The sequence below is a fragment of the Heterocephalus glaber genome, unplaced genomic scaffold, assembly GCF_053883595.1.
Source record: "Heterocephalus glaber isolate CG9 unplaced genomic scaffold, H.glaber_assembly_v1.0 deba00001497, whole genome shotgun sequence".
Lineage (NCBI taxonomy): Eukaryota > Metazoa > Chordata > Mammalia > Rodentia > Bathyergidae > Heterocephalus > Heterocephalus glaber.
Genome location: NW_028258320.1, coordinates 19,088,007 through 19,105,782, shown reverse-complemented (window position 1 = coordinate 19,105,782; position 17,776 = coordinate 19,088,007). Strand labels below are relative to the sequence as shown.

At 41.5% G+C, this 17,776-nt stretch overlaps 1 protein-coding gene across 5 annotated transcripts in view; it reads right to left on the bottom strand.

Moving 5' to 3' along the window:
* Dna2 (DNA replication helicase/nuclease 2) overlaps positions 1-16,194 on the bottom strand; it is a 46,141-nt gene extending 29,947 nt beyond the window's left edge. For 2 of the 5 annotated variants that reach the window (XM_087185455.1, XM_087185457.1), the window contains exons 1-6: positions 15,337-15,970; positions 14,447-14,626; positions 13,009-13,192; positions 9,522-9,667; positions 5,376-5,507; positions 2,199-2,418 (exon numbers count right to left, since the gene is read on the bottom strand). In XM_087185455.1, coding sequence (XP_087041581.1) covers positions 2,199-2,418; positions 5,376-5,507; positions 9,522-9,667; positions 13,009-13,192; positions 14,447-14,626; positions 15,337-15,488 — 1,014 coding nt within the window. In that variant the 5' untranslated portion in view covers positions 15,489-15,970. The other 3 variants (XM_087185456.1, XM_087185458.1, XM_087185459.1) reach the window with 3 other exon arrangements.
* Positions 16,195-17,776: the final 1,582 nt, after the last annotated feature.

Below are 17,776 nucleotides of genomic sequence, written 5' to 3'. Positions count from 1 at the left end.
TCTTTTGGTACAGGGGATTGAACTCAGGACCCTGCACTTGCAAGGCAGGCAGCAGTGACACTGAGCTAAATCCTCAGCCCTTAGTCAAGCTTTTAAAAAAATCAGCTGGAGTATTTCCAGTCTCATGTATATGAAACACATTCCCTTAAATTTTTTTTCTTTTCTCTTTAGAGGTGGGAACTGAACCCAGGGCCTAATCCATCAGGAAAGCACACTGCCACAGAGCTACATCCCCTCTCCTAATTTAAAGCTCGGACTTCAGAAAATCTTCCTTCTACCTTAGCATGATTTTTCCCTCTAAGAGGGCTTTAATCTACCCCATGCTTCCATTTGTAATTTCAACCATTTCTGTATTATCAAGTGGAAAAGTTCAAGTCTCTTAATAGTACAAGCCTGTCTTTCTCTCTGCTTCCAACATCTATCTATAAAACCCAGTAGGTGAAAAAACCAAGATCACTTTTCATTCCAAACTGAAAAGCTTTTGTATAACCTTTAATATTTCATACACAATCAAGAATGGCAAGATTTAATAGTCTCTTTAATCCCTGATTATATAATTCAGTACTTTGAATCTGAATCTCACTTTACACAAAATCTGCTCAAATAATACGAAAACTTGAGGACTAAAATAAATTTAAGTTACATTAAAAATTTAAGGGGCCAGGGATTTAGCTCAGTGGTTTCATCGCCTGCTGTGCAAGCACAAGGACCCAAGTTCAGTACCCGGTACCCCCCAAAAAATTCAGTTCTTTATTGTACTGTGTTCCCTCAGCACATACTAGACAACAAAAATACAATTCTTTTAGTATTTTGCTTTTTGGTACTGGGAATCAAATCCAAGACCTTGCGCTTGCCAAGCAGGTGTGGCACCACTGAGCTACATCCCTGGCCCTCGATCTTTGTTTTACTGACTTAAAAGTTTCTGTGAGAACATACTGCAAATTGCCTGACAGACACAGATGATGGAAATCATCCAAAAACAGAATATAGCTTTGTGTTACTTTGGTTTCTTAAATCACTGTAATGTGAATTTCAAATAATTTAAAAAAGCAATGAAAGATTATATTTAAGAGGAATATGAATTTAAAAGATAATTTTAAAACTTAAATTCATCAGGGCCTCGGATGTAGCTTAGTGGCGCAGCACTCGCCTGGAAAGCTCAAGCCCCTGAGTTCCAACAATTAAATTTATTAAGCTGACATGGTGGCACACACCCGTAATCCCAGCACTCTGGGAGGCTGAGGCAGGAGGACTGCAAGTTCAACTCTATCCTGGGCAACTGGGGGATTTAGCAAGGCTCTGTCAATCAATCAATAAAGGCTAGGGATGGAGCTCAGTACAAGGCCCTGGCTTCAATCCCCAGTAACACACACACACACACACACACACACACACACACACACACATACATGCCAAAACAAAACAAAAACCTTCAATTTATCATAATAGTAAAAAACAATTCTAAAAGCAAAACAAAACAAAAATAAAACAATTTTATTATTTTATCTCAGATAAAAATCAACATGATCAGGCTGGGGATTTAGCTCAGTGGTTTCACTGCCTGCTGCACAAGCGCAAGGACTCAAGTTCGATCCCTGGTACCAAAAAAAATCAACACAATCATGCTAGATGTGGTGGCGCCTGCCTATAGTCCTAGCACTTGGGAGGCTGAGGCAGGAGGACTGCCATGAGTTTAAGGCCAGCCTGAACTACAGAGCAAGACCTTGTCTCAAAAAAAAAAAAAAAAATCAACATGATCACATGAAGGTCAAAGAACCAATCCACACTAACGTTTCCTGAAGTGTTTGAGACACCGCGACAGATCTAGCTAAGGCAAACTGTATCACTTTAAGATTACTTAGAACATTTAATAGATTAATACGCATGAAAAAAAATCTCCAAGTAAACCTGCTTTCCCCATCCTCCATGAATAAGGAATTATTTTTGGCAGCATCTGCTTAGATGGCAGCATAAAATCAGTGTCACTGGCTCACAAGTTCAACTCCTGCACAACTTTGCTGGAGAAAATGATCTCCTGAGCATCTATACACCCTGCACCACAGGAGGACGGCATATTACAGACGAAAAAGGTACACATGAACCTCACATAAACGCTCCTTCAACGGAACCAGCACATACAATGCAGATCGCATGTGTGATGACATTAAACAATTGGGCAATTGCTCGAAGATTTATACCTGACCACGGTGTTCAATGGAATTGGATTCTTTGCCAGTTTTAAGTTCCAGTGGCATGATTTTATACTTTGCTTTACAACCTCGATGTATTTTCACACCAACTGTAACATCTATTTTGCCCTTCATGCCAAACCTAGGGGACCAAATGCTTTCTTCGATATCCAGTGAGCTTACGACTTCAATGCTACATGTTGAATTATTATTACTACCATCACTTGGCCTACAAAAAAACACACAGAAACAATTAGGATGCAGCTCATTGCATGTTTGCTGGCCTTCGTTATCAGAGACAGTCAGAGGATGGGAAAGTCTATAGACTGGTGCTTCTCAAAGGACGGTTCTGTGCCACCAGCATCAGGGCTGCTTGAGAAGTCATGGTGAACATGAGCTCTCAGTCCCACTGCAGACCAGCTCCAGCAGAAACACCAGGGCGAGGCCCAGCCACCGACCGACCAACCGACAAACCCTCCAAGTAATTCTGATGATGCCCGTTCCCAGGCTCTGACTCATGTAACTTAGTCCTTAATATTTATAATCCGCCCCTTAATTCACTCCTACAATCTTCTTACCCCATGTCTTTCTCTTCCAGGTCTATATTAACCCAAAGGTCTCATTACTTATCCGCTGAACCAACGACAGGAACCAGTACACCCCTCCTTACATAAATGAGCACATAACGGCCTGCATGTGTGCAGCCCACCTGGCCAGAGACCCGTCCCCTCACATGATACCATCTCCCACTGCTGACAATGGCTCTCCATCCCACCACCTGCAAGGTGTGGGGTGTGTTCCCGAGACACAGCCCCTGCACACACCATGTGACAGTCTCAGGATGGGTGCATGGCCACTCGACTTCATTTTGTAATCATTAAATGAATCCACCTCTACTGTGATCAACATTTAAAATTAAGTACTCAATGTTGGCTTTTATTTATACAAGATTCTGACTTTAATAACTTAATTGAGAACATGAAAAAGAGAAAAAGGAATATAAGGTATAGGAGATAGAGATAACTTTTAAAATTGTTTATACCTCTGCTGTCTAAAATTTACTCGTTTTCAGAGCAGAACAGATTAGTCAGTTAAATGTTAATTCTTATTTATGAATTCTACCTACTGGTAAAATATTTTAAACCTTTAGACTCAAACCCATATAAAATACTAAATCTAATAAAAATCTCAAGTGAAAAGAAACTTTTTAGCAATTACCATATTTTATGTACCAAAATTGAATTTTAGGGGCCAGGGGTATAGCTCAGTGACCCTGTGCCTGCCAAGCTCAACGTCCTGAGGTTGATCCCCATTACTAACAAAACAAAACAAACAAACTCAAAACTGAATTTTAAAAAGAGTAAGAATTCCAGCTGAAGCAAGGCATAGTGGCAAAAATCCTTAATTACCAGCAACTCAGGAGCCTGAAGCAGGACTGGGAGTTTGAGGCCAGCACGGGCAACCTAGTAAGACCCTGATTAAAAATAAAAAGGCCTGAGGATGTAGCTCAATGGAAAAGCACTTGCCCAGCATGCTCGAGGACCTGGTTTCAACCCCTAGTGCTGCAAAACAATAAAAAGAATACACATCACTTAGATGAATTTGATCTGCTAGTTTCATTTCACTAAGGTCAACAGATATTTTGTTAACAAATGAAGGGAAGAAAAGGCTGTTTTCCCTAATTTTTCTTACAACTTGCTTTAAGATGTTTCACATAAGCCACATGTGGTGGTACATACCTGTAGCCCACTAATGGGGAGTCTGAGCCCAGAGAATCACTAGTTCCAGCCAGTTTGGGTTACATAGTGAGTTTAGCCTAAACTACAGAGCAAGGTCTTGTCTTAAAACAACAAAAAAGGGGGCTGGGGATTTGGCTCAGTGGTTCTGCTGCCTGCCTTGCAAGCACAAGGTTCCAAGTTTGATTCCCGGTACCAAAAAAAAAAACAACAACAAAAAAAGACACTTCAAATATAATCATCAGGAAAATGTGTATACTTCTACTAGAGTTATCAAAGAATCAGTGATGGAATCCTGGGAAGCCAAAATTTATTACAAATTCCTTAACTATTAATCTTTTTTTTCACACAAAATCCCAGCACTCAGGAGGATCGCCACAAGTTCAAGGTCAGCCTGGGCTACATAGTGAGTTCAAGACCAACCTGAACTACATAACAGGGCCATGTTTAAAAAAAAACCACAAAAAACAGAACAAGATTATGTCTGAAAAAGAAACAAAAGCCAGGTGTGGTGGCCAAACATATGATACAGTCCACAGACAGTGACCCAGAGGAAAAAACATAAAAGTATCAAATAAAAAATTTAGTAGATTCAGTGGAAGAGGCCTAGGTTCAATCTCTAGCACAGGAAAAAAAATGTAAGAATCTTCAAAATATTTATAAATTGGGTCAGGGATTTAGCTCAGTAGTTCCACTGCCTGCCTCGCAAGCTAAGGACCCGAGTTCGATCCCCGGTACCAAAAAAAAAAAAATTTATAAGTTGACCATCAAGGAGGGGCAGTACTGGGGATTAAACCTAGGGTCTTTACGCTGAGCTACATCCTTAGGTCTTATTTATTTATTTATTTGTTTGTTTATTTTTAAGACAGGGACTCCCTAAATCAGTAAATTATCCAGGCTGGGCTTGAACTTGCAATTCTCCTGCCTCAGAGTGGTAGGATTACAGGTATATGTACAGGTGCCCAGCTAATTTTTTAAAAATCTATATTCAGCCGGGCAATGGTGGTACATGCCTATAATCCCAGCTATTCAGGTGGCTGAGGCAGGAATTTATAAAATTAAATTAATAATAAAAAATTAGAATCATTTCTTATAATGAAAGTACAATTTTCAATTCATTAGATTCTCTTTTGTCATACAAAGATACTAAGGACCAAGCCAGCTTGGTGGCACACACCCGCAATCCCTGCACTCAGGAGGCTGAGGCAGGAGGATTGCTGAGTTCAAGGCCAGCCTGGGATACATAATGAAACCTTGGGATACATAGTGAGACCCTGTCTCAAAAAAAAACAAAAACCCACTAAAAGATAGTAAGGACCAAAAATCGTGAAAGAAGCAAACAAAAAGGCTAAGTGTAATAGCTCACACTTTAGAAAGCTTTGATTCAACATACAGAATGGACTCCTGGTCTGCAAATATGAACACTACGAAAATGACATGCATTTCTTACAGGGAAAGCTGCATCTGAGGGAAGTCAGCCGAAGCACTCTTACGCATGAAATCTCCAGCCCACTTGGAAAAGGAAGGGAGATACTCCTCTGCTTCTTGTTTTATTTCATCTTGACTCAAATTTAAGCGGTACCTGGCAAAATAAAGGAGATATTAAGTATGAAAGCAGAAATGAGAAACGTAAATAAGGACAAAAACAACCAAATGGACAAGTCAAGTGGCCACCAGCTCACAAGCAGAGAAACATGGTGTGGCATGTACACGTGATGGGACAGAGCTCGGCCTCATCAGGGCAGGAGGCCAGGAGGAGCTCGTTGTGCCCTAAACACTCAGCATGCGCAAGGCCTGCACGGGTCCCCAGCACTAGCAAAAGGAAAGGCGTTCTGACACAGGTTACAACATGGATGGACCCTGAGGACACGATGCAGAGTGGAACAGCCGTCATGGGAAGACAGATGTATGATTTCGCTTATATGGGGTATCTATGGTTGTCAAAATCACAGCCAAAAAACAACAGGAGTTGCCAGAAACGGGGAGGAGGCAAGAAGGCGAGTTTTTTGTTGAATGGGTACAGAGCTACAGTGTGGGAAGGGCCAGGGATTTGGCTCAGTGGTTTCGCCGCCTGCTGTGCAAGCGCAAAGACCCAAGTTTGATCCCCGATACCAAAAAACAAAAAACAAACAAAAAAATACAGTGTGGAAAGGTGAGAATGTGTGGGCGGTGGGGATGGGTGCACAGCAATGGGAATGTATTTAAAGGCACTAAACCATACACCTAAAAATGTTTAAGAAAGAAATTTTTATGAGTATTTTAGCACAATTGAAAAACAAACCAAACAACAGTGTAATAACATCTAATTTCAGATTATTTGCTACAATTCAACTATGACAGATGTAATTGAAGGCCCTGGTCCCAAGTATACCTTTGAGATAAAAAAGATAGTAGGAGATGTTGATCCTGAAACCAAGCAATGGAAACCAGAAATTCCAAGAGAGTTGTGAGTGTTGGTGCACACCTGTTATCCAACCACTTGGGAGGCTGAGGCAGGAAAACTGTGACTTTGAGGCCAGCCCAGGCAACTCAGTGAGACACTAACTCAAGCGATAAAAGGGGCTGGGGATTCAGCTCAGTGATACAGTGTCCCTGGTTCATTCCCCAGCACCACCACTAAAAGTAAAAAGAAATGTAAAGGAGGAAAGATCAAATGGATAGAAAGGTAATATGAACCTTACTATATGCACCAAAGAACAATCTATAGCAGTAAGAAAAAATTTTAGAGACCGAGTGCCCAAACTGCAACCCAAAACCCACTCTTTTATTGCAAAGTGCCAACATTGCAATCAAACCTGAATACTTGGGTTTTAGTTTACAAAAACTTTTATCTGATGCTCAGCTGCTGGGGCAACTTGGCTCATGTGCCCACAGAGAAGGCTCTACGTGCCTGCTACTGCATGTGTGCCATAAATTCACTACCACTGCTCTACAGGAACCTTTAACCTCTTATATGGGAAGTCAGCAGAGAATAACAGCATCTAGTCTCAGTTTTGCAGGGTGCCCACAAGGTCAAGATTATGTCACAACAATGCTAAGACAGTATTTGTCTTTGTACTTTCATCTTCTCAGGAGTACACAGTTAGGCTGGGGATGTAGCTCAGTGGCCTGGCAAGCTCAAAGTCCTGAGTTCGATCCATGGTACCAAAAAAAGAAAAAGAAAGGAGTACACGGTGGAGTTTTCTATATGGCATAAAATACAGCAATACATTGGATGCAGAAGCAGATATGAAAAACCAGCTGTCTTGTATTAAGCCATTTTAAGTATTTGCAAAAATTTAAAAGAAGCTCACCCAACTTGTTAAATTTTTCTCAAAATAATTATTTTTCATTAGAATTTTATTTATGCTAACATGAAATGGCTTGCTACTTTTAAATGACTTAATATTTTATTTATCTGTTTTGACTTCTAGTACAGTAATTATCTACAGACACAACCCACATAAATAAAAGCCCTCTAAAATTCTCATTTTTTTTCTTAAATTATTTCCAATAATTATTCAGGAACCCATCTTCAGTGTCATGATTTGCTCAGGTATTTCCCAGTGTGCGACTTCAGATCAGACCAAAATTATTTTCTTTCTACTGAAATGGAGGCTTACAATATTGGCCAGGGATGGCTTTGAACTCCCAGGCTCAAGGGACCCTCCCACCTCAGCTTCCAGAACATCTGAGACAAGTGTGAACCACCATACCAGCTCAGACTAGGACTCCGAGTTCCAGAACAGTTCATACCTGTTAAAGCCTCCGCATTTAAAGTCTCTACTACTCATTTTAGGCAAGTCTCAGCAAATGACATGTAGCAGCCTGGTCCGTCCTGAGATTAAGGCACTAAAGGTAGGATTTTTCAAGCTTAACCTTTTGTATGTACGAGAAGGTAAAGCAGGAACAGATCTTCCTCTGAACCTCAGGGAGAGTCTATGAACAAGACTGGAAGAGAACTCTGGACCTGCTGCTTTAGGATTCTCTTCAATAGGACTGGCACTACTTTGGATGGGAAAAAATTATTTTCATAATTACAAAACACCTGATTTTCCTTAATGACTTAGGATGTCATGATAAATAATAATGATATAATTCAGTGACAGCCAAGAATCTGTTAAGAATAAATCCCTCTAGGGCCAGGGGTTTAGCTCAGTGGTGCTGCCGCCTGCCTCATAAGCACAAGGACCTGAGTTCGATCTCCAGTACCAAAAAAAAGAATAAATCCCTCTAAAACTATGATCTTTAACGTCTTGGTTTTTTTCTATTTGTTTGTTTTTTGGTTATTTGAGACAGGGTCTTGCTATGTAGTTCAGGCTGGCCTCAAACTCATGATCTTCCTGCCTCAAGCTTTTGAGTGCTAGTCTTACAGGCATGTGGCACCATGTCCAACTCAGAGCCTGTTCTTTTAAAGTCTCCTCTCTTATATACTGGAATGAAAATATCAACTCGCATTTTATATGATTATGAAAGTGGCTCTCTATAGCAGCCCCTTATTCCCTGCTGCCTCTTAGAAACCACTTAACTTAGAAATGAGTGGAAAGTTGCCACACTTACAGCCCCAGCTACTTGGGAGACCGAGGATGACTTGAACCCAGGCACTTGGAGACCAGCCTGGGCAACACAGAAGCCCCTCCAACCCCCCAAAAAGAAGCTAGTGCAAACAATGCGAACATGTCGAAGGTTGAGAGAAAGTTCATTTTGTGAAGCTCACAAGGGTTTTTTTCTGGTTTGTTTTCTATTGCAGTGCTGGGGATTGAACCCAGAGCCTTGACCGTGCTAAGCAAGCACTGTACCACTGAGCTACATCCTCAAGCCAACCACACAAGATTTAAGCCACGGACTTCACTGAATCAATTTTGGCTGTTCAAAGACCTTTCCTTGCAGGGGATTTAGCTCAGTGGTTTCAGCTGCCTGCTGCACAAGCGCAAGGTCCCCAGATCGATCCCCGGTACCAAAAAAAAAACCTTTTCTTGGGCCAGGGATTTAGCTCAGTGGTGCCGCCACCTGACTTGCAAGCACAGGGTCCTGAGTTTGATCCCCGGTACCAAAACAAACAAACAAAAAACCCTTTTCTTTCATCTATGTTTTTTCCCCAAATTGGGCTCCAGACTAACCAGATATTTAAATATCCATGGGGGTCTAAACATACACTAGGCAGGGGTGGGAGGGATGTTAGTCAACGGTTTAAAAACTTCAGCTGGATGGGAGGAATAAGCTCAAGAGATCTATTGTACAACACAGTGACTACAGTTAACGTTGTGCACCATATATATATATGGTTCTTTGGTGTTTTTTTTTTGTACCGGGATCACACTCAGGACCTTGTGCTTGCAAGGCAGGCGGCGGCACCACTGAGCTAAATCCCGGGCCACACTGTGCTATATTTTGAAAAATGAAAAGAGCAGTCAAGTGTCCCCAAGGGACTGGGGGCATACCTGTGGTGGAACACAAGCTAAGCATGTGCAAATCCCTGGATTTATCACCAGCACCAAAACAACAAAAACAGGCAGCTGGGTATGGTCACACACGCCTGTAAGGGTAGCATTCTGGAAGGCTGAGGCAGGAACATGGCAAGTTCAAACCCAGCCTGGGCAACATCCCAACTACTTACATTTCCTTCAAATGTCTTATTTCTTGAACAGTTTGAAAAGCAAGTTCTTTTAACTTTTCTGGTGCAAAGCTATCACTTATTGCTTTCTGAAATACTTCATGGAGAACTGTACCCATCAGCATCTGGCGTGTGGCTTGATCGGAGCTCTACCAAAACAAATCATACAAACATTTTATTTCACAACACATAAACACAGGATTATACAATTGTATGACCACTATAGATACATGTCAAACTACTAATGTGTTTTTCTGGTAGGTGGAAATATAGATGAATTTCATTTTCTTCTGCTCAGAATTATCTCGGAATTTTTGAGCAAATCTGAGTTACTTTTAAAATCAGTGTATTTCCATTTTGGGAAGATTTTTTAAAATAGGAAAACGTTCAACATACTTTCAACTTGTTTTGTGTGTGTTGTGCTAAAGATTGAACCCAGGTCCTTCTGCATACTAGGCAAGTGCTCTACCACTGAGCTACATCCTCAGCCGTTTTCAAAAAAATTTTGAAAAAGGATCTTGAGAAGTTACCCAAGCTGGCCTCAAATTTATATCGTCCTGCTTCAGACTCCTAAGTAGCTGGGATTTTAGGACTGCACCAAAACACCCAGTTCAAATATTTCGTATTTTAAAAGTATTTTTCTCTAATCTCACTTTATAATTGACCCAAGTAGAAAAATAAAGGCATAGCTCATAAACTCATGCAAGTAAAAGATATTCAAACATAAGATTTAAACCTACAATAAAGATTGTTCCAAAGAAAGTTCATTCCACTCCAAGAAAAGTACTTTACTTCCCAAATTATTCTTACCACCCTAGAAGATACCAAAAAACTATACAGTCTACCAAAATAATCCATTAGGAATTTTCAAAATTACTTTACTGAAGAACTCTCTGTACTATTTTTACAAGTCTATGTGAGTTCAAATTAAGCCAAAATAAAGTTTTTTAAAATTACAGACCAGAGCCAGGAGTGGTGGTGCATACCTGTAACTTCAGCACTTGGGAGGCTAAAGCAGGAGGATGCCAAGTTTGAGGCCAGCCTGGACTACTCAGAGTTCAAGGCTGGCCTTAACTACACAGGAAGACCCTGTCAAAAATAATTTTAAAAGGCCGGGAATTTAGCTCAGTGGTTCAGGCACCTGCCGCGCAAGCGCAAGGTCCCAAGTTTGATCCCCGGTAACAACAACAAAAAAATAGTAATAATAAAATAAATTTTAAAATGAAATAAAATGCCAGGTGTAGGCTGGGGATTTAGCTCAGTAGTTCCACTGCCTGCCTCGTAAGCTCAAAGTCCTGAGTTCGATCCCCAGTACCAAAAAAAAAAAAAAATGCCAGGTATGGAAGCACACATCTATAATTTCAGATATTTGGGAGACTGAGGCAGGATGATATATGTTAGGAATCTTCTGCCTGTTAGTTTGACTCGTGGGGTAATATTAACTTCTCTTATAACCACAATCTACAAAGCAGACCCGAATGCTAATGAGGGAGAGAGTACTGAGGACTGAACCCAGGTAACACTGAGCTATATCTTCAGCCCTTTTTATTTTTGGTTTTTAGACAATCACTGGTTCAAGGCCAGCCTAGACCCTATTAGGTATTTTTCTTATCTTACAGCTGGAGTTCTACTCTTCCACATACCTGTAATCTCAGCACTCAGGAGACTGAGGCAGGAGGATTGCCTCAAGTTCAAAGCCAGCCTGGGCTACATAGCGAGTTCAAGTTCGGGGCCACCCTGAACTACAAAGGGAGACCTTGTCTCAAAAAAACAAAAACAAGGGCCGGGGATTTAGCTCAGTGGCACCGCGCCTGCCTTGCAACCCCAAGCTCCTGAGTTTGATCTCTGGTACCAAAAAAAACCAAAAAACAAAAAACCCCAAAACTGTGTAATTTCCAAAAATTGGTAGGAGGGGAAAATTTTAACAAATAACCCAGGTTCTTTAACAATCACCATAGAAACAGTGGTTGAAGGTCCAACAAAGACTGAAAAAAACTTGAGACATGTCAACCAAACATAGCCATCAGGACTTTGAATACTGATCACAAAAATATAACAACATAATTTATAATGTTCAGGGAAAAATTATTTTTAGAAAAGACATTAGATTAAAAAAAGAAGAAAAGACATTAGATCGCAAGCACAAGGTCCAGAGTTCGATCCCCAGTACCAAAAAAAAGACATTAGAAATAAACTGAACATTTAAGTATTGGGCCAAGTATGGTAGTGCATGCCTGTAATCCCAGCACTCAGGAAGCTTAGGCAGAAGGATCACTGCCAAGTTTGAGGCTAGCCTGGGCTACACAGTGAGTCCACGACCAGACTAGAATATACATTGAGACCCTGTCTCAAAAAAAAGCAAAGGGACGGGGATTTAGCTCAGTGGTTCGGCTGCCTGCCTTGCAAGCACAAGGACCCGAGTTCGATCCCCAGTACCAAATAAATAAATAAATATTAAAATGATATAAAAATAAATAAATTTAAGGTAGTACTATCATTTTTATTAAGTATAACAAATATATGTTGCTAAAAAAAGCTTCAGCTGCCATTTACTTACAAAGTAACAATGTTTGGGAATAGACTATTGGTTTTTATAGCTGAGTGTTTGGTACATAAGGGTCTATTATAATTATCTCTTTGTATATGTTTGAAATAGTCCATAACTTTTTTAAGATAGGGTCTCACTACATAGCCCAGACTAACCTCAAACTTCCAGCTATCCTCCTACCTCTGCCCACTGAGTGCTGAGACAACAGGTGTGTGCTACCATACCACCTGAGACTTTTTAAAAATAGACCTTTTCTTGGCTGGGCATGGTGGCACATGCCTGCAATCCCAGCACTCGGGAGGCTGAGGCAGAAGGATCACTACAAGTTTGAGGCCAGCCTAGGTTGCATAGTGAGTTCAAGGCCAGCTTGAACTACATATTGAGACCTTGTCTCAAAAAACAAAACAAACAAACAAACAAAAGTTTACTTTTTTTTTTTTGGTACCGGGGATCAAACTTGGGACTTTGCACTTGTGAGGCAGGCACCGGAACCACTAAGCTAAATCACCAGCCCAAAACAAAAAAGTTTAAAAAAATAAAAATAAAATAGACTTTATTTCTAGTTTATTGCGAATCACATAAAGCCAAGCTTGGAAATGCCTAGGCATGTTACATTAAAATCTTTTCTTCTTTTGCATTACCGTGGATTGAACACAGGGTCCCAATTCTATTTCTGAGACAAGTTCTTCTTAAGTTGCCCAGGCTAGGCTCAAATTTTCAATCCTCCTGCCTCATACTTCCAGAGTGCTGGGTTACAGATGTGCACCACCACGTCTGGTTGAAATTAAAATTTTTATCATTTAGTGACTGGGTGTGTAGCTCAATGGTACAGTGTTTGCCTAACATTATCAAGGCCTTTGGTTTGATTTCCAGCTCCACAAAAGAAAAAAGGGCTCTATAATCTAAGATGCTGTATAAACATTAGTTATTAGAATTCTTCACCCGAAAAGTTTCGCTCAGGACAGCTCTTCTCATACATCGAATGCTACTGGCTATGCTTGTACCAGAAATCAGCATGTCTGGATATAGGATCAAAAATCCAAAATCTTTATCTATTATCCAAGTATCAAATGAGCAGTCTCCTTCCAAATGAATGATGTCCCCTGGCTGTACTGGTACAGAACACCTGAAAATACACAGGAAAGTTAAAATAGAAATGCATAGTTTAGATACCCACATTTAAATATATCAATGATGCTTCAAAAAAATAACCTATTATCTTATCTGAGAAGTAAGTATTTCTCCACAGGTGTGGTGGCATGTGCCTATAATTTTATCAGTCTAGGAGCCTGAGGCAGGAGGATCCCAAGTTCCACATGGGCAACTAAGTGACTTACCAGGATCCTGTCTCAAAATAAAATATAAAGGATGTAGCTCAGTGCAAAGGTCCTGGGTTCAACTAAATGGAAGGAGGGGAAAAAAGAGGGGGGAGGGAGGGAGAAAGGGAAGGGAAGAGAGAGATAATGTTTAAATTTCTGAATCTTTTTAAAATTAAGAGAATGCAATCTTTACCTCTTTGTACCTGCAACACATCTGAGAATACTCAATGGTCTTCCTAGAGGAAAACAGCTTAGTAATGTCTAACAAATGTCTAGCAAAACTATCAAACCACTTCTAGTGTAATATATAGCTCCAATTATGAATTGGGTTATTTAAATAATCCTCTCCTTCTTAAGACTTAACAACACATTACAGCTTTAAGTCTTCAAACATAAAGTCAAACCCAGGGCAGCAAGAGTGAAATCTTTCTACCTAGTTCAAACTAATTTGCAGTCTAGATTTTTTAAAAAAGCAAAAGGTACAGCAAATACTCTAAAACCCAAGAAAATCCAAAACATTAAATACTTCTAGTACCAAGCATTTTAGATAAAAGATGCTCAATCTATACATGATTTTCAAATGACAGTAAAAACCAATTTTGGAATAAGGGATTGAGATGCTAGGGTAATAGACGTAATTTTCATATAGGATTAAATCTAGTTCAAATCTATGCCCTTGTTAAAAAACAAATTACAGCAACATCCACATAATTATTTGAAGGCATTTAAGGCAGTACCCTGAATCAGCTGGGCATAGTGCACACACCTGCAAGCCTAGCACTTGGGAGGTTAAGGCAAGAGGGTTGCAAGTTTGAGCCCCACCTACCCAACTTAGCAAGACCTTGTCTCAAAATACAAAAGAAAACAAGCCTGGGGACATAGCTCAAGAGTAGTGTGCCCTGGATCTGATTCCTAATACTAGAGAGAGAGACAGACTGAGAGACAGAGAGACAGACAGACAATGGACTCTTAAGAGCTTTGGACATAGCTCAAGCGCTTGCCTAGCATGGGCAAAGGGAGGGGTCTACCAAATCAGTGACGCAAAGTCACACAAAAATTACCAGTCATTCCTAAGGATGCACTGTTCTTTACATTCTAGTGACCAAGATGCAGTGATGATTAGGTGTTTTTCGTAGCTTCCTTTGTTCTGCACAATGTCAACGGCTAAGACCAGGTAGCGGTTATCTGTTCCTTGGCTCAGAATTGTTTTGGGAAAGGAAGCTTCCAATTTCTTCTGAAATCTTAAGCATACACATACAAAACTATTTTAGCCCAACCATGACATAAGAAGTCATTTAATGTACTTATCTAGAAACCAACTTTCTAGTTTTCCACGATGAAAGCTTATTACAATGACCTTTAGATAATTAGGTAAAACTGAGCAAAGGCAAAAGGGAAGAATGCCTGGTATAAAAACTTCCCGGAAGCAATGCTATTTAAAATCTGATTGGGGCCGGGGATTTAGCTCAGTGGTTTCGGCCGCCTGCTGCGCAAGCGCAAGGACCCGAGTTCGATCCCCGGTACCAAAAAAAAAAAAAAGTTTAAAACCTGATTAAAGGGGCTAAAGGGAAGCTTAGCACAAGTGGAGAGGGTTGCTTCCCTTGTGAAAGAGTACCTTGGGTGAGTCACTGCAAGTCCTACCATTTACATTAAAGAGCATACTTAGAAATCATTTCATCCAACATAGTTTTTATTGTGGGAATTCCTATAAAACTTCACTAGGAATAACCAGCCTCTGCTTTTTACAGAAAGCAGGCTGGATACCTATCGTCAAGGTAGCTCATTCTTCTACAAGGTTATGCAGAAGTGTCTTATTTGTATTTATAATGGGCAAGTCTCTTCACAATACTTTTATTCAGTAGTCCAAGCCGCCTGAAATCATGTAAAATAATCTCTCTTAAAAAAAGAGTTCTCCCAGGCCGGGGATTTAGTTCAGTGGCGCCGCACCTACCTCGCAAGTGCAAGGTCATGAGTTCCATCCCCATACGGCAAGAAAAAGAAGAAGAAGAAGAAAAAAAAGCGTTCTCCTGCTAAGTCTTTCCTGAAATTCTTAAACAGTGAGAGACCAAAGGTCAGTCCAAAGTCAGTCTCCAATTCTATCATCAAACGCCTTTCACTTTATTCCCTAAATCACCCCGGTCACTCCACCGCGCCTTCTAGCATTTTATAAACGTTTTCCTCAACTGCCCCAGGTGGCCTCAGGCCACCTATTTCCCAGCAGCTGTGTCGCCTACAGGATCTCTCAAGGGTCTTTCCCAGCACCAATAAAATTCCAGATGTAAACGTCCTTCGACCCTGAAGAGCACTACAGCTGTTACTACTGAACACAATTCTACATCACGATCGTGGTGCACGTTCTCCTTGGGATGAGTTTCTCCAACTGAGCGAAGAAAAGCATCAGGCACTTGTGATTTCCTCTTAGGCGGCGATTTCAGGTGGCGGAGACTCCCCCAAATCGGGAAAGAACGCACTGGCTGATGCGAGGCCTCAGCTCAGGCGCGCGGCCCGGGCCCGAGGCGCGCTGCGCTCCGTCCCCGCCGCTCCCGCGCCTTCCTTTCAAATCTCCCGCTTGGTCCCCACTCCCTCCCCACCCCGCTCACAGCTCTGCCGGCGGCGCAGCCTCCTCTTCGAAACTCTCGTCCATCAGCAGTTCCAGTTCGTCCCGCTGCTCCATCCCGGGCTGGGAGAGAGCAAACAGTCAGCAGGTAAAACCCAAAAACTGAGGGTTCAGCCGGGAAACTCTACCCGCCAAAAAGAAGCGCGAGTAAGCGCGCCACCGCGCGCCTGCGCCGACCTACGGGACTCCCACGTGACCTGCACGGGCGCGGCCCTGCCCCTCCAAACCCCAGAGCCCCAAGTGCAGCTCCCACCTGGACCGCGCAGGCCCAGACGGGATTCCCCCCACCCCTACTCGACCCTCCAGCCCAGCTCAACGCAGACTTTAACTTTACACGAAACTATTTGCATATTCCAAACATCAAGAGTCCTTGTTGGTTTTAGAAATTTTGCATTCCCTAGGAAACAATCTCTTCTTTTAAAAGCAGGGCGTGGCTGTGCACACCTGTAATCCCAGCACCCAGGAGGCAGAAGCAGTTATGCCTCAACTAAATCCACAAAACTACCAATGTCAGCCCATTGTATAACTTCTTTCCACCTTTTCTAAACAGCTGTGTTCCACGCCTGCCTCGAAAGTGCAAGGTCTTGAGTTCAGTACCCGGTACCAAAACAAACAACAACAAAAACAATGTTCCTGCTACTCATGGGCAATCTCCACCTGCAGGCAGGATCCCAAGGCGTCTGGCATTCTCAAGGCGGTGCCACTTGGTTCATTCTGTCATTCTCTTCTGTCAGTGTCACCCTTGTTATTTAACGGGTCTAATAGGACCCAAAGATTCCGTCTTGAAAAGATGTCACTTGGGCGGGACATAGCCCATCTCTCAGCCATCCTCTAAAGCACCCTTCTTACAGGGACTGTGGACCATATTCCTCCCTGCCATTCTTCTCCAATGCATTCCTTTTTCTCACTACATTGTTAGGAAAATTTTCAAGTGTACAGAAAACTTAGAAGAACTATCTAAGGGGCCGGGGATTTAGCTCAGTGGTTTCACCGCCTGCTATGCAAGCACAAGGACCGGAGTTCGATCCATGGTAGCAAAAGAAAAAGAAAAAGAAAAAAACAAGAACTAATAAATACCTATTTGCCCATCACCTACATTTTACAGTTAACATTTGCTGCCTTTAATTTGTCACATGTACACCTATCCACCCTCTGTCCATCTGGAAGTTCGAGTTTGTCCTCATGCATTTCAAAAGTGCAAGCATCATTACATTTCACCCCTAAATACTTTCACACACGAATATTATTAGCTACAATCCAACATTTATTACAGTCCTCTCCAATTTTTTATCTAACTTTTTTGGGGGGTTCACATGAGCCAATATTTATTTCTAAAAATATTGACTTATAAATGATACTCTCCAGAATTCAGACTCTTCTTCAGCTTTAGTTTGTCTCTAATGTTTAAAAATGAATGGAGGGGTTGGGGATTTAGCTCAGTGGTGCCACAGCCTGCCTCGAAAGCACAAGGTCCCGAGTTCGATCCCTGGTAACCCCCCCCCCAAAAAAAGGAATACTCAAGCTGTTCCAAATGTAACTATTCTAATTTTTAAATGTTAAAAAAGCATTTTCAAGCATAACCTAGAAGAATTATTGTCAATTAGATAATCCTGGTGCTGCTCCAGCCTTAAATTGAGTCTGTGGTTTGGGCTCTGTGGCCTTGGGCCAAGCATTCTCACCCCCAACTTCCTTCAGAGGACCCTGGCTCCAGGCAGTGCTGTGTCTGCTAACTGTGCCTTCTTCCAAAGTCATGGCCCCAGCATTCAGTCCTGCC